This window comes from Micromys minutus, assembly GCF_963924665.1.
Source record: "Micromys minutus genome assembly, chromosome: 2".
NCBI lineage: Eukaryota > Metazoa > Chordata > Mammalia > Rodentia > Muridae > Micromys > Micromys minutus.
Window position 1 is genome coordinate 51,090,604 of NC_137971.1, and position 24,054 is coordinate 51,114,657.

Sequence of the window (24,054 nt, forward strand, 5' to 3'; positions counted from 1 at the left end):
AGACCCAAAGTGGATCAGAGAGCAGACTTCCTGAGAGAGCAGCTTCTGCTGCTCTAATTTTGAGGGCCACACCACTATATTCCTCCCACACTGACTGAAGTTCCTCATTTGCTCCCAAAAGACTGCTTCCTGGGCTAGCAAGATGCTGAGGCCAGCAACAAGTTGTACTAAGTCCTGCGTTTGCCGATACTGGCTTCCTGTCCCGCCTACTACCTCACCCTCCAGGACTCCTCAGAGCAGCCTCCCCTACTTAGAACCCTTACTCTGGGGGGCAGGTAGATGGCACACACCCTTAATCCCAGCAGGCAAGATCTGAGTTCAGGGCCAGTGTAATGTGTAGAATGAGTTCTGGAAAGTCAAGGCTATACAGAATCCCTGTGTGAAAAAATGTCTTGCTTCCATGAAGGATAGGCTGCTGGCAAGGTCATTAACCTTGAAAAGGCTGTATTTCTGCTCAGCACGGAGAGCCTGGTACTTGGAACAATTTGCATCTCAGTGCCTGGTGTGGACGTGAGGCTGCTGAACCACCAGAGCCCTCTAAAGGGACAAGACAAGGGGTCTTGGAGGAAATCACCTTGGTTTCATAAGAGGCAAAGAGGCACTGGCTGGGGATAGAGGCCCTGATGTGTCACTGGGCAGATTTAAGGCTGATAGGTTTGGAAACAAGTCCTGTTTGAGGGAGGGTAGGAAAGATTGAAAAGGGCTGTATGCAGTCTCAGCAGGCTAGAGATGCAACCAGTGGGTGCCTGGGGGTGGGGTAGAGAGAGCTTTGTGGTGTCACCCCAACTCTGTTCTTCCCTCATTTCCTGTGGTAACAAAAGTAAGGGCCCTGTGGAACGTGCTGGCAGTGTGCTTCCTGTACCCAGCAACAGCCCGCCCTAGGGAGGGACTTATAGAACTCTCATGATAAGGCCACCACAACTGACCTGAAGGAACCAACTGAGCAGGACAAGGCCAGCCTGGGGCCAGGGTAACAGGTGTTCCACTGCCAACTGCAGCTGCAGCCCCTTGCAGGCTAGGTAAGTGAAAGACCCACAAGGGGCTCCCTTGTTCCCTGCTCAGCCACTCTGCACAGCAGCCACACTTGGCGCCACACTTGTCACCACCCCAGAGGCTTTTGTGGGTTAGAGTACTGGCTGTGAGCTGTGGACCAGGACTTGGGATGGGTGGGCTTGGCAGAGTAGGAGAGTTGACCTGTCTAGTATCTAGTAGGGTACTATACAGTAAGTGTTGGGCCTTGGTGTTCCCACCTGTGAAACCTGAGCTGGCGGGACGTGGGCTCTAAAAAGCTGTCTTCAGCCCAAACACGTAGAATAGTGAGAGGGTCTTCCATTGACTGGATCATTTCTGTACCTACCAATGCCCCCAAAGCCTACCCACCTACCCAGGGTACTGCAGGGCTCCTGCTTATTTGTAGGCAGCCCACCAAGTCCCAGTGTCTACTCACCTCAGCAGAAGCAGCCGCAGCCATGGCAGGGATGAAGAGAGCCTCTGGGGATTATATCGACTCTTCCTGGGAGCTGAGGGTGTTTGTGGGCGAAGAGGACCCTGAGGCCCAGTCTGTCAAGCTCCGCGTCACGGGGGAGTCGCACATTGGTGGGGTGCTTCTGAAGATCGTGGAGGAGATCAGTGAGTCCCTGTGATCCTTTATATCCAGTTTGGTATACAAGCAGTCACAACCGCTCTCTCTGGCTCTTCTGGGCCATTCTTGCCTTTCCACTCATGATAACCTTGTCATAGTGACTCAGGCAACAGCTTAATTGTTTGGTTCCAAAGAAGATATTTCAACTTCCCCTCTCCGAACTTCCTCCAGTTTCTGGTTCTGTCTAGTCTCCAAGAGACAGACAACCTGGTCCCTGTATATCTTTGCCTTTGCTGGAGCCTATTATGTTTCTGAGGTCTGAGGGATGGCTAGGAGGTTCCTAGGGACCTGAGGCCTACTCTCCTAAATTTCCGCCCCAGCAAACCACTTGGCAGGCTGCTGACAGTGAGTGAAAGGCCCTGCCCCCACAGGAAGTTACAGCAGAGTAGGCTGGGGCGCTATCAGTCACCCAGAAGGCCCCATGGGGCTTCTCATCAACCTTACCAGCAGAGAATGAGAGCTATCACTTCCTGGGAGGATGGCAGGAAAGTCCCGATAGTTAGAGCCGGAAGACATCCTATGGGCTCCCGATAGCCAGAGTCTGAAGGCATCTCACCATGAGCTTGGATCTTAGGCCTCTGGAATTGGTACAGGGATAGAAGGCAGGCTTTCTAGACCCAGCCAACCCTCTGTGTGTATGCAGTCCAAGACAGAGACTGGAGTTTCTGGACAGGACAAGCCCCAACATAGCCAAATATTAGGGCTGAGACAGAGAAGGGAACTGCCAAAAGCAGAGCCCAAAGAGGCTGTAAAAGCAGAAGTGGGAAACAGTCCCTCAGAAACTTGATGGCAGATGAAGCTGGAGACTTGACACGGGTCATGACAGAAGGACTTGAAATGTTAGTGAGTCTAGGGCAAGAGCCCCAAGAGGGCTGAACACCCTGCCTCACCATGTACCACTGCTAGGTTCCTTGGCCCAAGTCACTTCAGTTCCAGAATCTCAGCTCCCTGAAATAGGGGCATTATTTCCAACCCTCCCCTGCCAGGCAGTGGTGAGGCCAACCTTCCTCATGGTAGCATGCTGAGAGCTTCCTGGGGGATCTGCAGTAGGAAGAATAGATTTTCAGAGAGGCCTCTACAGTAAGGAAGACCTAGCCTTGATTCCAAGGACTACAGGAGGCTTTGGGGTGTGTCCCCTGGACAGTAAAGATGCCTGCTTTGTGACAAAATGGGAGGCAGCCCTGGTGGTGCCCTGCCGGTCTGGGAGGTCCTGAGGCCTTCTTGAGGAACTAGGTGGAAACAAAGGTCAGGGCTATGTTAAGGCAGACCTTTGTAGGACCCTTCCTTTGAAGGGAAGGCAGTCTGTAGCCAAGGAGACCCAAGCAAGCCATCTGAGTGATAATGAGGACTCCAGAGGCCAAACAGGTAGGACAGAGAAAGGTGGATTTAGAAGTGACGTTGACATCAACACAAGGTGGAACTAGAAGTACAAAGCATGGTGCTGGAGTCTCAGTCCTTGGTGGATGGATGATCTGGGAAGGAAGGGGCTCCTCTATCCAGCCCCAGTGGCTTCCACACATTTGGAAGGTGGGACAGCCCTGGCAACAAGGCCAGGTAGGTGAACAGGAGTCTGGAATAAAGGAAGCAATAGTTATGCCCCTTAAAGTGGAGAGGCCCATGCCATGCAGATCCTAACAGAAGATAGCATTTGATGCCATGAAAAAGAGACCACAGTCCCTAGAAGTGGGCACGGCTGAGTAGAGAGAGAGGTTTTAGATTAAGTCCCTGGAAAAGAGAAAAGGTGTAGATGAGGCAGTCTCCTGAAGAGAACAAAGCCACAGTAAAGGCTGCTAGGCATTGAGACAGTCCCAAACAGTGAATATGAGGCTACATGGAAAACCCTGCCTCAAGTGTAAAAAACCTAAAAGTAAAAGGCCAAGAGGAACCCAAATGTAGAAGTGCATACCTTTAATCCCAGCACTCGAGAGGCAGAGGCAGGGAGAATCTCTGTGAGTTCCAGGCCAACCTGGTCCACATGGGAGGAAGCCTAGGGCTGTTTACTACACAGAAGTTCTGTCTTGAAAAAAACAAAAACAAACAAAAAACCCAGTGGGCGATCCAGAGAAAGGCCTAGAAACTTAGCTGGTGGAGGGAGGGCTTCTCTCACATACAAAAAGCCCTGGGCTTGATGGTCAGCACTGCAGCACCCAGATATATACCTGTAACCCCAGCATTTAGAAGCTGGAGACAGGAGGAACTGGATCAAGGCTGTTCTCAGCTACACAGCCATTTCAAACCCTGCCTGAAAACAGAACTAAACAAGAACCTAGAAGCCAAGAAATTGGGTCTCGGCAAATTCCAGGAGACTGTGTGCCCAGCGTAGTTTTTGCTCCATTTGTTTCTGTGTTCACACTTCTTCAGGGGGAGGATGAGACATCGTCCTGTGTCATCCATTCTTATGACCTCAGTTTCTTGCTAGATGACAAGTGACACATTCACATTTCTAACTGAATGTTTCTCTTCAGTATCAAAACTGCACAACACCTTGCATGTAGCATACACTGGTTAGCAGTCATGAGTCGCTGTGATTGTTATATCTTACAAACTAGAAAGCTAAAGCTAGAAAGGTTAAGTACCTTGACCAAAGTAGGAACTAATGGATATTGAAGGCCCTGAAGACCTGCAAACATTGACACTGAGTGTGGTGATGCGCACCTTTATCCTAGCACAAGAGAGGCAGATACATGGGCTGGAGAGACAGCTCAGCAATTGGGAGCACTGACTGCTCTTCCAAAGGTCCTAAGTTCAATTCCTAGCAACTAGATGGTGGCTTACAACCATCTGTAATGAGATCTGATGCCCTCTTCCAGTGTGTCTGAAGACAGCTAGCTACAATGTACTTATATATAATAAATAAATATTAAAAAAGAGAGAGACAGATACAGAGTTTGAAGCTGGCCTAGTCTACAGGACAAGTTCCAGTACATCCAGGTCTACACAGAGAAACACTGCCCCCCAAAATACAAAAAAAAAAGAAAAAGAGACATATATAAAGGGCATTGAACCAAGCATTCCTTAAGACACACAGGGATGAGGTAATTGACTTGGGGTGTCTATATTCTGGGTTGGGGGGCTCCCCTAGGGAAGTGATAAAACAATTGAGCCCAGAAGGCCAGCAGGAGTCAGTTAGCAAATAGCCATTCCAACATCACTTTAGAGCCAACCCACCTGGCCCACCTGTGCCATCAGTGCTAGAGCAGAAATAAAGAATGCTTGGCAGGGCCTTTGAAGGCCAATGGGCACCTTGGGTCCTCACAGATCGCAAGCAGGACTGGTCTGACCATGCCATTTGGTGGGAGCAGAAGAGACAGTGGCTGCTACAGACACATTGGACGTTGGACAAGTATGGGATTCTGGCAGATGCCCGCCTCTTCTTTGGGCCACAGCACCGACCTGTCATCCTGCGACTGCCCAACAGACGGGTGCTGCGTCTTCGTGCCAGCTTCTCCAAGCCCCTCTTCCAGACTGTGGCTGCCATCTGCCGCCTCCTCAGTGAGTAGCTGGGGCCTCTTCCCTTTCCCAGGTCCAGCCACATAACCTCCTTCTTGCCATAGCCTGTACTCCAGTTTACCAAAGGACTGTGACTTCTCCAAGTTGTCTATGTGGGAAGGTAGGAAGGTGACCTAGCAGACCCTTGGTCTTATTCCCTTCAGGTATCAGGCACCCAGAGGAGCTGTCTCTGCTGCGTGCTCCAGAAAAGAAGGAGAAGAAGAAGAAAGAGAAGGAGCCTGAGGAAGAGGTGCACGACCTGACAAGGGTGGTCCTAGCTGGCGGTGAGTGAGCATGGCTAGCCTGGGCTGAGGCCAGGACGGAGTGAGGCATGTGAGGTCTGGTCCACTGGCAGACCTGATTGAATCCCACCTGCCCTGCAGGTGTGGCACCCACCTTATTCCGTGGCATGCCAGCACACTTCTCAGACAGCGCCCAGACTGAGGCTTGTTACCACATGCTGAGCCGGCCGCAGCCAGCCCCTGACCCTCTCCTGCTTCAGCGCCTGCCGAGACCCAGCTCCCTGCCTGACAAGACCCAGCTCCACAGCAGGTGTGTGGCCCACACCTAGTCCACCCTACCCAAGGCCTAGCTTGCCTACACTCTGCCTTGAGCTTCCAGGCCCTTCTCTGTACCCTGACTCTGCTTCTGCCATACCCAGGTGGCTGGATTCATCTCGGTGCCTCATGCAACAAGGTGTCAAGGCAGGGGATGTGCTTTGGCTGCGATTTAAGTACTACAGCTTTTTTGACCTGGATCCCAAGGTGAGCCGGGTTCTGGAACTAGAGGGTCCAGCTCTGGAAGGTTAGCCACTCTAGGGGTCAGCTTGTCTGACCATATGTTCTTCTGTGCCTCTGTGTGTTGTTCCTACCAATGTACCACAAGGCCTCCAATGCCAAGGCAGATGGAGACAAGTCTCAGTGCTGGTTTCTTTAGGACCTGCCTGCTTAGGGTCATTGGCAGAGACGGTGGTGGGTGCTGGTGAGTGTGGATCTCTGGTGTGGAGATGGAGGGCTGAGCCTACAGGGCCTGGAAGGTGGGAAGGAGCTTTGCAGGGTGTCCTGTGTCTTTTCCTAGGCCTCCCCATCTGTTTTCTCCTTTGCAACATTGCCATCAAAGCTTCTGCTTCCACAGACTGCCCAGGGCCCCACAGGCTCCTCTTCCTGCCGTGGCCCTTCGCTGCAAACACGTACATGGTAGTCTACAGAGCACTTTGTCTCAAGCTGTCCACAGGCCCTCAGTGCTCTCTTCTGAGCCAGACCTCCTGGTGCCTCCCACACACATCCATGCACGGAAGGGCCACTGCTACCCACACAGCCTGTCCCATGGTTGCATCCCACCCACACTGTTTTGGTCATAAAGATCGAACCTAGCATTTCCCATTTGCAAGATAAAGGCTCAACTACCGAGCTACTATCCCAGGTCCTTTAAATTATTTTTAATATTATTTTGTATAAGTGTGTTTTTCTGTATGCTGCATGTCTACATAGCATTTGTGTCTGATATCAATGGAGAGCAGAAACAGTATTGGATCTGGAGATACAGAGGGTTGTGAACCACCATGTGGGTGCTGGAAACTAGACCTGGATAGAACAGTGAGTAATTTTTACCGCTGAGCCATCTCTCTACCCCATTTTTTTTTTTTTTTTAATTTGAGGTAGGGTCTTAGTAAGTTATCTAGGTTATGGAGTCTGGCCTTGAACTCATTGAATTTTCAATCTTCCTGCCTTAGCCCCTCCAGTGGCAGGGATTACAGGCCAGCATCCTTCTTGTTCATTTGTGCGTGGGTATAGTGAATGCCACGTCCTCAAGAACTATCACAGCTTCTGTGCTCCATGGGCTCAGGGTGTGTGCTTCTCTTGCCCCAGCAGCACCCAGCTCCTTAGCTTTGGGTTCTCCTCTCCTCCACTGTCTGTTGTATGTTCATGAGGACAGAGGTCATTGTCATTGTCACAGAACCCAGAACCCATGATTCAGCTGGCCTGGTGGCTAGCAAGGCCCAAGGTTCTGCCTATCTCTGCCTTGAGTGTTGAGATCATAGGCTGTTTCCGTGGGTGCTGGGGATATGAACTCTGGTCATTCTGCTTGCACGGCAAATATTCTACATCTGAGCTATCCCCTCAGTCTCTTCTTCTTTTTAAAAATCATATTTTGGGCTGGAGAGATGGCTCAGTGGTTAAGAGCACTGACTGCTCTTGCAGAGGTCCTGAGTTCAATTCCCAGCAACTACATGGTGGCTCACAACCATCTGTAATGGGATCTGATGCCCTCTTCTAGTGTGTCTGAAGACAGCAACAGTATACTTGTACGTAATAGATAAATGAATCTTTAAAACAATTAAAAATCATATTTCTTTATCTATTTCTGAGTGTGTGTGTGCATGTGTGTGTGTGTAAGAGAGAGAGAGAGAATGTGTGTTCCTATGTGCTACACAGTGCATGTGTGGAGGTCAGTGGTTCTCTCCTTCAACTGTGTAAATCCCAGGGCTTAAACTCAGATTTCCAGGCTTGGTAGCAAGTACCCTGACCTACTCACTGAACTATCTTGCTGCCTTTTTAATGAATTTAATTTGATTAGCTCATTTATATGATCAGTAAATCTTTATGTCATAAATTTTAGTAACTCAGTACATGTAATAAAATGCATAATAGTCAAACCAGAGCAATAGGTATTCTAAATATTTATAAAGATTTATTTTTGCTTTATGTGTTTTTGTGTTTTTGTGTCAAGTGTGTGCACATGTAGTCCAGAAAAGAGCATTGGGTTTTCTGGAACTGGAGTTACAGACAGTTGAGCTGCCATGGGAACTGAACCCAGCTACTCTGAAGAACAGCCAGTGTTCTTACTGCAGAGCTATCTCACCAGCCCCTTACATCTTAAGACTGTTTTTAAGCAATCCTTACCACACTCAGAGGAATTGGAAGTACTTCCTTCTCTCTAGTTTTTGGAGTTTCTGCCTTTGTTTTTTTGTTTTTTTTTTTCCTTAAGATTTATTTATTTATTATATATATAAATGAGTACACTGTTGCTGTCTTCAGACACACCAGAAGAGGGCATCAGATCTCATTACAGATGGTTGTGAACCACCATGTAGTTGCTGGGAATTGAACTCAGGACCTCTGGAAGTCAGTGCTCTTAATCGCTGAGTCATCTCTCCAGCCCCCTTCTGTCTTCTTTAGAAAGGAATATATTTTTTAAAAATTGTGACTTATTTTGAAATCACTTATTTTTTTGTGTGAGCATACATGTGCACATGTTGAGACAAGCGTGTGGAGGTCCAAGGACGGCCCTGGGCGTCAATTCTCACCTCCCACCTTGCTGAGGCAGGGTCTCCTTTGTTGTTTCTGTACACTGTGTACTCCAGGTTGCTGTCCTCAAGCTTCCAGGCCTGTTTCTGTCCCCTGTCTGCCCGTGGGAGCACTGGTGTTACAGGTTGGGTCACCACGTATGGCTTTCCCACACAGGTTCTGGATAGCAAACCTGGACACCAGGCTTGTGTGCCTACTGTTTTCAACCATTGAGCCACTTCCCAAGCTCATATTCATTTATTGAAGAGTGTCATTTTGTTACTCAGGGACAACCCTACTGCTTCTGCCTTCTGAATGCTGAGTTTATGACTATTTGTAAAATGGTTCTTTAATTATCTGTCTTCAGTTTATTCCCTGATGTTGAATAAAATACTCTGGCAAAAGCAACTCAAAAAAGGGAGGGCTTATTCAGGCTCACAGCTCAAAGGGCATCCATCCACCAATTCAGGGGAGTGAGGGTAGGAGCGTGAGGCAGTGGGGTCACATCACACCCACAGCTAGGAAGAGGGCAATGAAGGAGTGCCCCTGGTGCTCAGCTCCAAAACATTTCACACAGTCCAGGATCCCCTGCCCAGGGACTGGGGCTCGCCCTTATAGTAGGTGGATCTTCCCATATCAATTAACATAAAATAATTTCCACCCACACACCCAGAAGTCCATCTTCTGGGTACTTCTAGTGTAGTCAATTCGACAACATTGACCAATCATCACAGTATTATAAAATCTTGTTTACAGGGCTAGGGGGTGGATCCCAGAGGTACGATTGCCACCTAACCTATATAAGACCCAGGAGTGATCCACAGCAGCAGAAAAACCAAGTACAAAAGTACTTGTTTAGGGATGGAGTTAAGTCCTGAGAAACCAGGTCTGGCTACAGCTGCAGTCCTAGTGTAGACTGACTGGGGCAGCCTCAGTCTCGTGCCTGTGCGCTGTGAGGCTTTGGTTTCTCCTGCCTTCTGTGGGCTCTGCCTGCTATCACTGCCCCATCCTTTCCTCTGAGCTAGTCTCCAGCTCAGTCTACTACTGCCTCCCAGTGACTTGGATGTCCCTGCTTCTCCACTACACTTGCCTGATCTCTGGGGGAGCAGGCAGCTCTGTGCAGTGTGCTCCCATCCAAGATGGAACTACACTTTCCCACCCCCACAGGTTCTCTCCACACTAGCAACAAAGCCATTCTCCGCCTCACTCCTCTTTACCCCAGATTCCTAGTCTCTGGAAAGGGTAGATTTGAACAATATAGGGTTTTATTTTAGTATTTACTTTCTTTCTCATTTATCTATTTATTTTAAAGATGTATTTGTTTGTTTTGTATACACATACTGTGGCTGTCTTCAGACACACCAGAAGAGGGCATCAGATTCCATGACAGATGGTTGGGAGCCGCCATGTAGTGACTGGGAATTGAACTCATGAAGAACAGCAGACAGTGCTCTTAACCTCTGAGTCATCTCTCCAGCCCCTTTTTATTTATTTCTTGTGTATTGTGTGGTGTTTTGCCTGTATGTATATCTGTATCAGGGTGTTAGGTCCTCTGGAACTGGAGTTACAGACAGTTGTGAGTTGCTATGTGGGTGTTGGGAATTGAACCTGGGTTCTTTAGAAGAGCAGCCAATTCTCTTAACCATTCGGCCATTTCTCCAGTCCTGTAATTTGTCTTATAGTCACAGGATTTCTACAGTGTCCGCTGTCCTGGAACCCACTTACAGTCTAGGTTGGCTACAAACTAGAAGCAATCCTTCAGCTTTAGCCTCCCAAGTGCTGTACCTGACAGGCATGTACCATATTTACTGCTGTGTGTGCTGACAGACATGTACCACATTTACTCTTGTGTGTGCTGACAGGCATGTAGCATGTTTATTGCTGTGTGTGAGGGAGCTGGAGCCTGTAGCTGGTGTATGCTCAGCAAGTTCTCTGCCATTCTGCTAAATTTGAGCCTCTAACATAGCTTCTGTATAATGAAGTTCTCTTTCTCTATCTTTTTCTCTAACTTTTCTCCTTCCTTCCTTCTCTCCTGACTTCAGTGGAATCTCACATGTTACCTATGATAATCTTGAACTTAGGCCAGAGCCATCCCCCTGCCTCAGTCTCTTGGATAGCTGGGATTTCTGTGTGTGCTACTGAGCCCCGATCCCTATTCCATGACCTTGCAGTTTTACACACAGTTCCTGGTTGTCGGAAAGATGAAGACCGGATGTCCTGGCTTCTCTGCCCTTCCACACAGCACACACATTTCTAAGAGTCTTACTAATCCAGTGGTGTTTATAGTGTTTGAGGAAAACATGTCTATGTCTACAAATAGCAACATGTAAACAGAGTTCTTAGCAGAACCCACAATAGCTGTGTTCATGTTTCCTTTCATGGTCAAATTTCTTTGGAGCTAATAGGCAGCATATGTGGTGTTATAGGTTAAACCCAGGGCCTGCAGGGCTGGGTTCCTCCACCACTGAGCTCTACCTACACACAAAGTTAACTGTCCATAGTGATGAGAGGCTGCAGAGGACTACCTGGACATTCCCCACGTACTGTGACCCACTGCTGGGGTTTGCACAGGAGATCCTAACCCAGGCCTTCCTCCCAGTACCCAGCCTAGTACCACTTTCAGAGAAGGTAAGAAAACCAGGCCTGGTGGTGGAATCTCAGAAATATGGGAGGCTAAAGCTAACTAGCAATAATAATAATGGTAGTTATTATATATGTATATAATCTTAGTAGGGTCAAACTTTTTTAAATATCTGTGGAGGTAGGACTGAAGAACTAAGTTTGAATTTACAGAAATCTTTCTGCCTCTGTTTTCTGAGTATTCTGTTTGAAAACTGGCATTAAAGACTGCATCACCACAGGTGGATCTCTGTGAGTTTTAAAGCCATCTTGGACTAAACAGTGGGTTCTAGGACAGCCAGGGTTACCTAGTAAGACCCTGTCTCAAAAGCAACATGGTTTCACTCTGTACCCGAGGCTATTCTAGAATTCACTTTGTCACTCAGGCTGGTCTGGAACTTGTGATAATCCTCCTGCCTCAACCTCCCAAATTACAGAATTACAGGGATAAGCCTTCCCCCCATGATTGTCAGTCAGGGTTTGGAGCCCACAGCTGCGAGGCTAAATGTACAGCTTGGGACACTGTTCGTATATTTCAGAGGAGAAAAGTTGGGACTCAGGGCACACAGACGTGGCTGATGGAACCTCCTCTCTTCACAGCAGGAGACAGTTTTGGTGGCCTTAGGCTCAGCAGCATGTGGCACCTGGTTTCTTGTACAGCACAGCCACCACACCAGAAGACTGTCCCACAGCATCCCTGTGTAGTGTGCAGGCCACAAGCTCCACCTTCCCTTCAACAGTTTGGTTTTGGTCATTATTGTGCATGGAGTACAACCCACCAACATCCAGTTTTAAACCAACTAGTTATTGTAGAGAATTCTCTAGCACCCATTTTTTGTCCTCAACACCTACCCTGGATAACCAGCGGTCTGACTTTCCCTGTGACCTTGACTCGCACTTCCCCAGTGACTGATGGCTCTTTTTCAGCTATCAGCCACTTGGATAGCCTCTCAGTGCCATTTCTGCTGATACTCTTGGCAGAGTCTATGCTCTCTCCCTTGCTAATTTGTTGGTGTGTTCTATGCACTTTGCATCATTTGTCAGAGAGAGAGAGAGAGAGAGAGAGAGAGAGAGAGAGAGAGAGAGTTCCTGAATCTACTTCTCCACTCTGTGTTGCCTTAAATTCTCTTGCATTTTAACAGGGTTTCTCGTGTGTCCCTGGCTGTCTTGGAACTCACTCAGTAGACCAGGCTGGACTCAAACTCACAGAGCTCCAGCTGCTTCTGCCTCCCGAGCGCTGGGATTAGACACATGCCACCACACCCCACTTGCCTTTTGATTCCCTTAAGATTAGAGAAACCATTCTGTTCTGCCATTGTGCTTTTGTGTGTGTGACAGCCTTACCTCAGTTGCAGATGTTGATCCTCCTGCTTCCCCTTCCAAAGAGTTGGATTACTAGCAAGCACACTAGGCTCAGTTTCACAATGGGGATCGAACCAAACAAGGTCTTTGCTCATTCAAGGATGCCTCTCTTCTCTTTGCCTGTTTGTTAGTGTGTGTGTTGTTAACTATTCTTTTTCTTTCATTAATTTATTTATTCATTCACTTTACATCCAGATTGCAGCCCCCTCCTCCTGGTCCCCTAATATCTGGACAAGGAAGATGGGGCTGACATTGAATGTTGCCTGCCTCTGGATCCTGTTCCCCTGAGGTGTCTTGTCCTGCCTCAGTGGGAGAGGATGTGCCAAGGTTGGGTGATATCCGGCGGGGGAGGCTCCCCCTTCTCATTTGCTCTCAGGCCTGGTAGGGTTGGAGTGTCCCTGCCCTTGAATCTAGAGGCTTTTCACTCCTTCCCTTTGGTGGCCCATGGTCACCATGCAGGACTCTGCCCTGCAGGTCCCATCCTGAAGAAATGCTGCAGTGCTTTTCTACGGCCTGTGGGAGCTATCCCATGGGGAAACTTCTTTCTACTCTAGGAACACTTCATTCAGGGGTGGTCTTCCTCCCTACTGGTCTGTTCTCAGCAGGAGGCTGGCCTGTAGCTTGTTGCACTAGAACAGAAATTTTTAGAGAGCCTCACTGCCTGCCTAGGCAGCTGGCAGGTCAGCAGGTAGAGATGGGGTATGTTGTCCATGTGTCCGAGCGTGGCCTATCCAGGACAGGTGCCATCTGACTAGCTGAGCCTCCCCTCCCCCTGCTGCTCCAGACAGACCCGGTACGACTGACCCAACTGTATGAGCAGGCCCGCTGGGACTTACTGACTGAGGAAATCGACTGTACCGAGGAAGAGATGATGGTGTTTGCTGCCCTACAGGTGCCTGGGGCCCAGGGGTAATGGGGTACAGGATCAAAAGGGCTCCTAAAAGTGAGTCTGTTTCCAAAGAAGTCCCTCTGACTTCTCTCCTCCCCCAGGGTAGACTTCATGGGTGCTCTGTGGGACAGATGGGCCTCAGACTCAGATCTAACTATGTGTCCCTAGTACCACATCAACAAACTGACCCTGAGTGGGGATGTGGGTGAGCTGGCCTCTGGGGACCTGGGGCTGGATGACCTGGATGCAGCCCTGAACAACCTGGAGGTGAAGCTGAAGGGGTCAGCACCCTCAGACATGCTGGTGAGGAGGGGGCCTGGGCCTGGGAATCGGGTTGGGGTTGGGACCTGGAAGGGGATCCAAGGCTCCCTCTGACTTATCTCCTCCTCCAGGATAGCCTCACCACCATCCCAGAACTCAAGGACCATCTCCGAATCTTCCGGTTAAGTGTAGGGCCTGCCTAAAGAGAGGGGAGGAGGGGGAAGGCAGGGAGGCCATGGTTCACAAGCTTCTGGCTCTCCCCAGGCCCCGGAAGCTGACCCTGAAGGGCTACCGCCAGCACTGGGTGGTATTCAAGGACACCACACTGTCCTACTATAAGAGCCAAGATGAAGCACCGGGGGACCCTATCCAGCAGCTCAACCTCAAGGGTAAAGGAATTCGGGTAGCAACTGCTCTCAGCCTCTTTCCTCCTCAGACCTGGGTGGGTACTATCTACCCTGAGGAAGCTGTAGCAGGTGAGGCTGGCTTTCAGACAGGTGCCTTTTACAGAGCCACCTCCTTTTTCTTGCAGGCTGTGAGGTAGTCCCTGATGTCAATGTCTCTGGCCAGAAGTTCTGCATCAAACTGTTGGTACCCTCACCAGAGGGCATGAGTGAGATCTACCTGAGGTGCCAGGATGTGAGCACGCTGGACCAATGGGGGAACAGGAATGAGAGAGGCAGGGGGTAGGACTGAAATTGCACTCAGGGTAAAAGTAAACAGGGCCAGTGCTTACCACCCTCTCTGTCCTTGTTCCAGGAACAGCAGTATGCACAGTGGATGGCTGCCTGCCGACTGGCCGCCAAGGGCCGCACCATGGCGGATAGCAGCTATGCCAGCGAGGTGCAGGCCATTCTGGCCTTCCTCAACTTGCAGCGAGCAGGCGGTAGCAACGGAGGCTCAGGGAACAAACCTCAGGGTCTTGAAGCCTCTGCTGAGGGCCTTAACCCCTATGGCCTTGTGGCTCCCCGATTTCAGCGAAAGTTCAAGGCCAAGCAGGTGCCTGAGGGAGTGTAGGAATGGGAACCACCACATTTTCCTAGCCACCCTTGACCCCTGCTCCTCTAACAGAACACTCTTTCTTGGGAAATCCTTGTACCCACTCCTCTCTGGAAGGGATCCAGGTCCACTGTAGGACCTTCTTCAGTCACATCTGCACTTTGTTGGCACACAATGGCCAGTGTACTGTCCTTTCAGTCAGCAGGACAGACAGATGGGGGGGATCAGGGGCTATGGATACGGAGAAGCCCTGTCAGTCCCTTACTAAATCGGCCCTACAGCTCACCCCCCGGATCCTGGAAGCTCACCAGAATGTGGCCCAACTCTCACTGACGGAGGCCCAGCTGCGCTTCATCCAGGCCTGGCAATCCTTGCCTGACTTTGGCATCTCCTATGTGATGGTCAGGTAGGTTTCCAATCCTGCCAGGCACTCTCTGCTCTCACTTGCTGCCAAATGCTGTGTGCTCATATACCAAATGGGCATGGAGCACACGGCCCCTGCTCTGTGGTACCTCTCCCTGGGGGTTCTGTGTATTCTCCAAAGTGCAGTTATAGATATATCCAAGAGAGAGCCCATGCCAGGCAAGCAGAAGACCCAGGGCCTATCCTAGCTCTGTTCTGGAACCTTCCCTCACTGGGCCTTGGCCAGCTGTCCTGCAGAATGGCTCCCATGAGAAGGTCTTATGGGGAGGCCCCTGAGATATGCAGTCATCACTCCGAGACACGAGCTATTTGCCTAATGTTGCCAAATGCTATTCTGTTGCTCACCTCGCTGGATGCACTTGTATGTTTGAGGGTAACCTCAGGTGTTGCCCAACTGACTTTTCTTTTTATCTTAAGATTTAGTTCTGCCAGCAGGTCATGCACACCTTAAATCCCAGCTCTTGGGAGGCAGAGGCAGGTGGATCTCTGAGTTTGAGGTCAGCCTGGTCTACAGAGTGAGTTCTAGAACAAGTGGGGATACACAGAGAAATCATTTTGGAAAACAAAGGTTTAGTTTTTAGTGTATGCTTTCTGTTGTTTAGTGTATGAATACTTCCCTGCATATGTATATGTATGTCCTGCATACAATGCCCACAGAGGCCAGAAGAGGCACCAGATCCCCTGGAACTAGAGTTATGAGCCACCATGTGGGTGCTGGGAACCAAACCTGGGTCTTCTGCAAGTGTTTTTTTTTTTTTTTTAATAGATTATAGGTTTTTTTTCTTTCTTCTTCTTCTTTTTTAATGAGTACACTGTAGTTGTCTTCATGCACACCAGAAGAGGGCATCAGATCTCATTACAGATGGTTGTGAGTCACCGTGTGGTTGCTGGGACTTGAACTTAGGACCTCTGGAAGAGCAGTCAGTGTTTTTAATGTTTTTAAGCCATCTCTTCAGCCCTTCTACAAGTGTTCTTAACAGCTGAGCTGTCTCTCTAGCTCCTCTATTCTATCCAATGCATTTATTTTGTGTGTGTGCACATGTGGAGGTCAGAGAACAACTTACAGGAACCTGCTTCTCTCCTACCATCTGGGTCCTGGGGATAAACGCAGGCCATCAGGCTGAAAGGTGGCTGAGTCATCTTGCTGGTCCTATTTTATCTTTGCCCTTAATTATTTGTATATGAGTATATGCATGTGTATATGTCTGTGCACATGTGTGTCCATGGTGCCCTTGGAGACACCTGGAACTAGAGTTACAGGTGGTTGTGAACTGCCATATGGGTGCTGGGAACTGAACCGGGGTTCTCTGCAAGAACAGCCAGTGTTCTTAATAGCTGAGCCATCTCTCCAGCACAACCCCCCCATATTTTTTCTTAATGTTCTTATTTTAAATCTGTATGTGTGTACCCACATACATGTTGTATCGTGTACATGGGGGCCAGAGGACAGCTTTCAGGTCAACCTTTACTTACCACCTTGCTTGAGATAAGAATTTTTACTGATCACTGTGTATTCCAGGCTAGCTGGCCCCAGACTCTCCAGTCTCTGCCTCCCATTTTGCTGTAGGCACACTATAGATACATTAATTTGTATTTTCACACATGTGTGGCAAGAGGTTTCTCTACTGAGCAATCTCTCCCACCCTGTCTACCCTTGAGACAAAGATCTCATATTGGCCTGAAATTCACAGTAGGGTGAGCTGGCTGGCTCACAACCTCAGGAATCACAAGTGCCTATGGGTCTTTATATGTGCAAGGCAGGTGCTTTGTTGGCCTAGGCATTATCCCAGCCCTTCCTGTTTTTGAGACAGAGCTTTTTTCACCGTATATGGAAATCTTATGTGAACTCCTGCCTCAGCCCCTTTGCTGGAATGACAGACCTACAGTACCATGCCTGGCTAGCATAAGCCCAGGAATAAAGCCAGTTTTTTCAAAATAGGAGCTTAAAGCTTAGAGAAGCTGAATGGCTGGCTGCCTCAGGCTGAGCAGCCACAGAGCTGCAGACCTGGGGCAGGCAGGTGAGGCTGTGCGCCACCCTGAAGTCCCTGCAGCAGTGTACACACGGGATGGGTTACAGGGCCATATACAGTGCAGCTCCCACTCATATTCTTTCTCCCTGGAAATCAGGTTCAAGGGCAGCAGGAAAGATGAGATCCTGGGCATTGCCAACAACCGACTGATCCGGATTGATCTGGCTGTGGGTGACGTGGTCAAGACCTGGCGCTTCAGCAACATGCGGCAATGGAATGTCAACTGGGACATACGGCAGGTAGGCCAAGGGAGGGCAGGGACAGAGACAGGAGGTGGCCAGCTCAGACCCAACCAAGGCAGGGCAGAGGCTGCTGCTTGTTGCCCCAGCCCACTGGACCTGTGACAATCCACCTGCAGGTGGCCATTGAGTTTGATGAACACATCAATGTGGCCTTCAGCTGTGTGTCTGCTAGCTGCCGCATCGTGCATGAGTACATCGGGGGCTACATTTTCCTGTCCACTCGAGAGCGGGCCCGAGGGGAGGAGCTGGATGAGGATCTGTTTTTGCAGCTTACAGGAGGCCATGAGGCCTTCTAAGGGCAGCCCCTGCTCTACGCACCACCTCAGAGACCCTCCCAAGGCCACACCCACCTGAACTCACTGCTCCTTGCTCCCAGCATGTACCCCGCTGGGTACCCTCACTTGTCACCAGGCAGGCCAGGGCCCCCGCTGGGGTAGATGCTACCACCCAGCCTAGGGATGATGGGCCCTGAGCCACACAGAGCTCCTCCTCTTGCCCTCTTGGCAGAAGCTCACACCCCTGACCTATATGTAGTCCCTAAGCACACGATGAATGCCAAATATGGATACGGAACAAGAAATCCTGTTTCAAGCTAGATTTCCTTATTGTGTCTGTTTCAGTTATTTTTAATAAATAAATATTTTATTATTGGATCTTTTTCTTCCTCCTCTGGAGCTATGCTTGGGGTCACTCTGAGACTCTGTCTCTATCACCAGCCAAGGAAAGAGGCTTTCCTGAGGTAGAGACAAAAGTTGCTAAGAGAAAGGAACGTTTGCTTAAGGTGGGGAGCTTTTAAAGGGTTTGAGGGTGGAAGGGCACAGGCTTCATAACACAGGGTAGGTGGTGGGTGGTTCTTACGGGTGGGGCGCAGCTGCAGGGCCTCCTTGAAGTACTTGGGAGGCAGGAAGCCTTCAGCATTCCCAGGAGTCAGGATCACCCCGTTGGCAGAGCAGAAGAAGGAGATTCCATCTGCTCACAGAGCTAGAGATGTGAGCGGTGCCCCTCCCTGACAGAGCCGGGAGACCACACAAGGTCCACACTCACCAGTGAGGGCTAGGGGTCCATCAATGAACACGGCCACTTCACAATTTGGACGAATGCCTGCAGGGACAATTAGAATGGGGCCCTCTGGTGGGCTGGGGAGATACTGCCCCATGTAAGGCTATGTGGCCACACATAAAAGAAGCTGTGACCCTTGGTGGGACCTGGGAGGACAGAATAGGGGATGGTGACACTGACCACTGATGACACCAGGGTCTCCAGGCAATCCTGAGGCTAAGTGAATGTGTGTCCTTCCTTGGCGTGACAAGCCCTTCAGTAGAATAGATGGCCAGTGCTTCCAGAATGTACCATGGACTAGTATCGAGGGCAGGGCTTGCGGTGTCTCCAGGGGCATCAGTTCCAACTCCGGGACCTGTGAATAGTGTGTGAGTGGACAGCAGTGAGATCCCTTTCATGAACTGGAGCCCCACCTGACCCATGGCACCCACCTGTAAGGAGTGGCCCTGATTGGCCCGGATGAGGGGCCCAGTGCTGGGCTCGCCTGGCTGCAGGGTAAACCGCTGCTTTGCATTGGTGTCCACCACAAGCTGTACATCCTCAGCTGAGAAGCCGTGGAACTGGGGCAGCTGCAGGAGGGCTTGCAGGGGCACAAAGCCATCTGCAGGTGGCCAGGTAGGGGTATGCTCAGGAGGCAAGGCTATAGTCAACTGGGAGCCACAGGCAGCTGCAACAAAGGCTGGGCCTGGGAGATCATGTGAGCTTCCTTTCTGTGATTTTTAGGAAGGCTTTCCATTTTTGGGTCTCAAGTTGTTTGTTTTCTCCCCCCACCATCACTCCCCACTAGACAGGGTTTCTCTGTTGTAGCCCTGGCTGTCCTGGAACTCAGAGACAGATCTGCCTCTGCTTCCTGATAGGATTGAAGGTGTATGCCACCACACCTGCCATCACACCCTGTGATTTTTGTTGTTGTTGTTGTTTGTTTTTTGTTTATTTTTCTATACTGAGGATGGAAGCCAGGGCTTTGCACCAGCTAGGAGGGAGCTCTACTAAGGAGATGCATTTCTACTCCAGGCCTCATTTTATTTAACTTACATGTGAAGGTGACCAGCTTTAGGGTGGGCATATTGGTAGACGCCTACAAGCCTAACACTTGAGAGATGCAGGCAAAAGAATCAAGAGTTCAAAGTAACACTAGCTTAGGCTACATGACACCTTGTCCCCAAAATAAAAAATAGAGCTTTAAAGATGGTGCCACAATTAAGAGCACTGGCACCTGTCACTCCCCTTCTACTGGATGCAATGGTCTCTTCTGGCCTCCACAGGAACCAAATATGCGTGTGGTACAGGCAAAACACTCATGCATATAAAAAATAAAATAAACACTACAACCCGTCCCCCAAAAACAGAAGAGCATATCTGCTTCAGAGAGAGTAACACAGCAAGCACTAAGTATCTGACCCAGGGTGGCCATTCAATAAACATCAGTTGCTTCAGTATGCTCCTGTCCATCCTTGGGAAGTGTTTATTGGGCCAGTTGGCTGAAAGAAACATCATGAGGCCCAGCCTAGACAGGGGCTTCTCTTCTAGGGGATATGAAAGAGGTTCTCGGCCTTGTTTTTCCTGTACATTTTGAGGATGTGTCTATTCTGCCTTCCTCTTGGGGTAATGTTAAGAACTGAAGTTGAGGAGACAGAATTTAGTTGCTTCCTGGGCTCCGACCATTCCTTTAACACCCCCCGCCCCCAGCATGCTTACTTACCAGCTCGCATGGGAAGTCCCAGCTTCAAGGCCCCGTGGCGAAGAGCATAGGACAGAGCCTTAGACAGCTGCACATTTCTGTCCTGAAAGAGTCCAGTGATGGTCTGGGTTTCAGTAGCCAGCCCTGAATGCCCTACTGCAAAGGCAGGCCAGAACAGCTCCTATGATGCTGTAGTCTACCCCGCCAAGAAGCTAAGGCTCAGAGGGTCTCTCCCATGTCCTCTCATTGTGGGTAAGGCTGGAAAGGTGTGCACCTGTTCCCGGGGTCTATGAGTCCTTCTACCTTCCCGCCTTCTTCCTCCAGGGGCGTTCATGACCTAGACCTGTAGGAAGGGAGTGTGTGTTCTCCGCCCAGAAAGTTACAAATCTCGAGATAAGAACCACACAGCTCATCCCACCCTAGTTCACAAAAGGGAATTAGAGGCCCAGCGGGCGAGACTTGCTCAAGGTCGCACTGGCAGCCTCGAGGCCGGAGGGATCCTGACCAGACTCCGTGCTCTGAAATCAGATCGCAGCAAAGCTGCCCGCGGGTACTGGGCTGGCGTGCGGGTTGACACGAAGAGCCGGGCCGGTGCAGATCTGAAGCGCTCAACTGCGGAGGGCGGGCCTTGCGTCCCCGGACACAGAGTGGCCAATGAGAAACCACGAAAGAAAGGGGCGGGTACTTCCGCTTGAGGAAAGGGGTGGACTTTGGGGGCCGGGCCAACCACTGAATTCCGAAATCAAGCTTCAAGATCCTGGGAGTAGATCTAACGTGTCCAGGTTGGAGGTACGACTCCTGGGTTTGGGGGTCTTGAGTGTTTTGGGAACCTAGTGCTGCTGGGTGGTAGGGATTTGAGGCAGCAGGATTTCTGGGCGCTTGCTGATCTCAGTACACTTGCTGGAATGATGCTTACAGTGAGCAGTTAGGGATCTGCAAAAGGGCTGGGGAGCACTCAGGAGTTCGGTGGAAGAGGGTCAGCTCGTTTCCTTGAGTGACAGGATGGCCACCTGTGTCCTCTGCCAGAGCTGCCCTGTCAGGCTATGGACCCTGAGGTGTCCCTGCTGCTGCTGTGCCCTCTTGGGGGACTGTCTCAGGAGCAGGTAGCAGTGGATCTGAGCCCAGCTCATGACCGTCGTCCATTGCCCGGAGGAGACAAGACCATCACTGCCATCTGGGAGACCCGGCTACAGGCCCAGCCTTGGATCTTTGATGCTCCCAAGTTCCGCCTTCACTCCGCCACACTGTCCACCAGCTCACCTGCGCCACAGCTGCTCCTGCACCTGGGTCTGACTTCCTACCGAGACTTCCTGGGCACCAACTGGTCCAGCTCAGCCTCCTGGCTACGACAGCAGGGAGCTACAGATTGGGGTGACAAGCAAGCCTATCTGGCAGACCCACTGGGTGTGGGTGCCGCTTTGGTCACGGCTGATGACTTCCTTGTCTTCCTGCGCCGCTCTCAGCAGGTAGCAGAAGCACCTGGACTGGTGGATGTGCCCGGTGGGCACCCTGAACCTCAGGTAAGATGACTGGCTAGGTACAACAGCTCAAAGTCCAAGCACTCCTGGTTCTGTTTTTATCATCTCATAAAGGGAAAGCCAGCTTGGTATATCTGAGCCTGCAGTCTTCCTTGAGGCATGCTTTGCTAGAGGGCTGTCCAGGAGAATGTGTGGGCCCAGCTGATTACATCCCCTGACTCTTCACCACTACTGGGAGGAGACAAGGTGCCCACTGCCATCTGAGAGACCCAACCATAAATGTCTAAGCTGGAACACACCTATGGAAGCTAGGGAACATGGGAGGAGAGACTGAAGGAAAGATGTCTTTTCTTACCCAATCCACATAATCTTTCTTAGCTAGGTTTCTGATTGCTCTATTTGGAGTAGGTGGGCCTGGGTTAGGGATTGCCAAGACTCTCACATTGAGTCTGCCCTAGGCCTCCATGGGAATGTGGGAAGGCGGCGTAGATGAAGTCTGAGCCTCCATTTTTCACAGGCCCTGTGCTCCGGCAGCATCCCTCAACACCAGGACCTCCCTGGGGAACTGGTGGTACGAGAACTCTTCTCCAGTGTCCTACAAGAGGTCTGTGATGAGGTGAGCGGCGGGCCCCAGACAGCATGAGAGGATATGGGTGAGGGTAGAATTTGCTAGAAATCCACAGGTCTGGGCCACAGTGAGTCTGCATCACACTAGCTGGTACTGAGGAAGAGTGTGGTGTTAAAGCTCAGGTTCTTTTCCTCCACAGTGGAGACAATGAGAAATGTCTGTACCCTTGTTTGCTGAAAGAGTAATGAGTGAAAAGTCTGTTACTAAGTAAAAGTCACTCAAGTAAAAGGACTTCCCTGGACAGTTTGTTCCATTTCTCATCTGTAAAATGAACATACCTAGAACCTGTATTGGGCACTTGACCAAAGGATGGGGGATACACTGTTGGAGGACGGGGGATACACTGTTGGAGGACGGGGGATACACTGTTGGAGGGCGGGGGGATACACTCTTGGAGGACGGGGGCTACACTCAGTTTAGCTGATGGATGTTTGCCTAGCACAGCGGTTCTCAACCTTCCTAATGCTGTGCTCCTTTAATGGAGTTCCTCGTGTTGTAGTGACCTCCAACTGTAAGATTTTCATTGCTACTTCATAACTGTCATTTTGCTACTGTTGTACATCATGATGTAAACATCTGTGTTTTCTAATGGTCTTAGGCAACTCCTCTGAGAGGTCATTTGACGCCCTACCTGAAGGGGCCACAGTCCACAGGCTGAGAAACACAGGCTTAACATGTACAAGCCTGGGGTTTGTACCATGTGAACTAGGTACTGTGACCTATACCTGTAATTCCAGCACTCGGGAGGCAGAAGGATCAGGAATTCAAAGTTATCTTTGCAAAATATTGAGTTTAAGGGTAGTCTGGGCTACACAAGGCTCTGTCTCAACAAAACCAAACAGAAATACCAAGCCAAACCAACCAACCAGGCTATTACGAAGTCAGCCTGACAGGTAGGACTGACTCCCTGCCACAGGTGAACCTGCCACTGCACACCTTGAGCCAGCCACGGTTGTTGGGCATCGCTTGCAATGAGACCAGCGCGGGCAGAGCCAGTGCAGAGTTCTATGTCCAGTGAGTGGGTTCTTGGGTACAGGATCCTGGGTGACATGGGTAGGGAAGGAGTGGGTTTAAGGTAACTGGAGTTTTGCAGGGGTTCTATAAGGTCTGGATATCCATCAAACCACACTCGTGTTCTTGTTTAGATGCAGCCTGACTTCAGAGGAGGTCAGGAGTTATTACCTGAGTGGGGGACCCGAGGCCAACGAGTCTACAGGAATCATCTTTGTGGAGACACAGGTGTGGAGTTGAGGTCCTCTAGGTGGTCTGGTTATGGGGCTAAGGATATCTGGGTGAGGTAGAGGACTCCCGGGTCTCCCAGAGTTTCTAGAGGCACAAAGCTTGGCTCCTTCCTAAGGGAAAAGCCCAGAGACAGAAACAAGGAACAGTATAGGATTACTAAGGTTTGACAACTCTGGGCAGTCCCTGTACGAAGCCTGATATCTGGGTCTCATTGATTTCCCACAGAGGGTACAGAGACTGCAGGAGACGGAGAGATGTGGGCACAACTCTGCCCCTCTGCCAAAGGCGCCGTCCTCCTCTACAATCGCCATTCACCTCTACAGTCAGGTGCTGGAAAGTCCCACCTGAGTCATCCTAGCGACCCAGCCCTACCACTACAGCTCTGAAGACAATAAAAGACTATTCTTGTATTCCATTGGGTTCTGCTGCTTTCCTGGGAGTCTGGGATCCTCTGAGAGAACCCGGGTGGGTGAGAGGGGCTGAGCACGTGGCAGAAAGGGAACAAAACAAAAAGCCCCATGCTGCGACCTCCGTGTGTCTCTCTAGGCTGGGGAATGCGGGCCACAGTGCGGGGAAGGTGCCTTTCCGAACCCTCCTTGGCTGCTGAGAGGGATGGGGCGGAGCAGGAGGCCTTCCAGGAGGTCAAGCTCTGGCCCCACCCCCACCGCCTATTCAGTTTGACACCGGTACTTTTCAGCCGTCCCAATGCTTCCGCTTCGCGGG

At 50.4% G+C, this 24,054-nt stretch overlaps 3 protein-coding genes across 3 annotated transcripts; 2 read left to right on the plus strand and 1 right to left on the minus strand.

Annotated features, from left to right (window-relative positions):
- Positions 1-911: 911 nt before the first annotated feature.
- On the plus strand, positions 912-17,539 carry FERMT3 (FERM domain containing kindlin 3; the record flags this gene model as incomplete). The annotated part of the gene is made up of 15 exons (XM_080910808.1): positions 912-1,019; positions 1,453-1,629; positions 4,901-5,134; positions 5,296-5,415; positions 5,515-5,683; positions 5,793-5,895; positions 13,184-13,291; positions 13,457-13,591; positions 13,681-13,730; positions 13,814-13,938; positions 14,082-14,188; positions 14,309-14,548; positions 14,830-14,954; positions 17,099-17,240; positions 17,360-17,539. Exons 2-15 carry the CDS (start codon positions 1,470-1,472, stop codon positions 17,537-17,539), a joined length of 1,998 nt encoding a protein of 665 aa, XP_080766934.1. The 5' UTR covers positions 912-1,019; positions 1,453-1,469.
- A 300-nt stretch (positions 17,540-17,839) lies between these two features.
- On the minus strand, positions 17,840-20,575 carry TRPT1 (tRNA phosphotransferase 1). Its single transcript, XM_080910818.1, has 7 exons — positions 20,258-20,575; positions 20,005-20,086; positions 18,734-18,903; positions 18,483-18,657; positions 18,288-18,344; positions 18,102-18,212; positions 17,840-17,977 (listed from the first exon to the last, which is right to left on the minus strand). Exons 1-7 carry the CDS (start codon positions 20,315-20,317, stop codon positions 17,931-17,933), a joined length of 702 nt encoding a protein of 233 aa, XP_080766944.1. The 5' UTR covers positions 20,318-20,575; the 3' UTR covers positions 17,840-17,930.
- A 111-nt stretch (positions 20,576-20,686) lies between these two features.
- NUDT22 (nudix hydrolase 22) lies at positions 20,687-23,741 on the plus strand. The gene is given in 7 exon segments (XM_080911521.1): positions 20,687-20,772; positions 21,010-21,503; positions 21,979-22,077; positions 23,006-23,103; positions 23,235-23,328; positions 23,557-23,580; positions 23,583-23,741. Coding segments are annotated over 6 exon segments (927 nt in total). The 5' UTR covers positions 20,687-20,772; positions 21,010-21,026; the 3' UTR covers positions 23,718-23,741.
- Positions 23,742-24,054: the final 313 nt, after the last annotated feature.

Excerpts from the sequence above, each read along its gene's own strand:
- TRPT1 (XM_080910818.1), bottom strand. The coding sequence starts at position 20,317 with ATGAACGCCCCTGGAGGAAGAAGGCGGGAAGGTAGAAGGACTCATAGA. Across the intron at positions 20,087-20,257 it reads CTCATAGACCCCGGGAACAG|GACAGAAATGTGCAGCTGTC; the intron begins GTGCACACCTTT and ends GGACTCTTTCAG. Across the intron at positions 18,658-18,733 it reads ATCAGGGCCACTCCTTACAG|GTCCCGGAGTTGGAACTGAT; the intron begins GTGGGTGCCATG and ends CACTATTCACAG.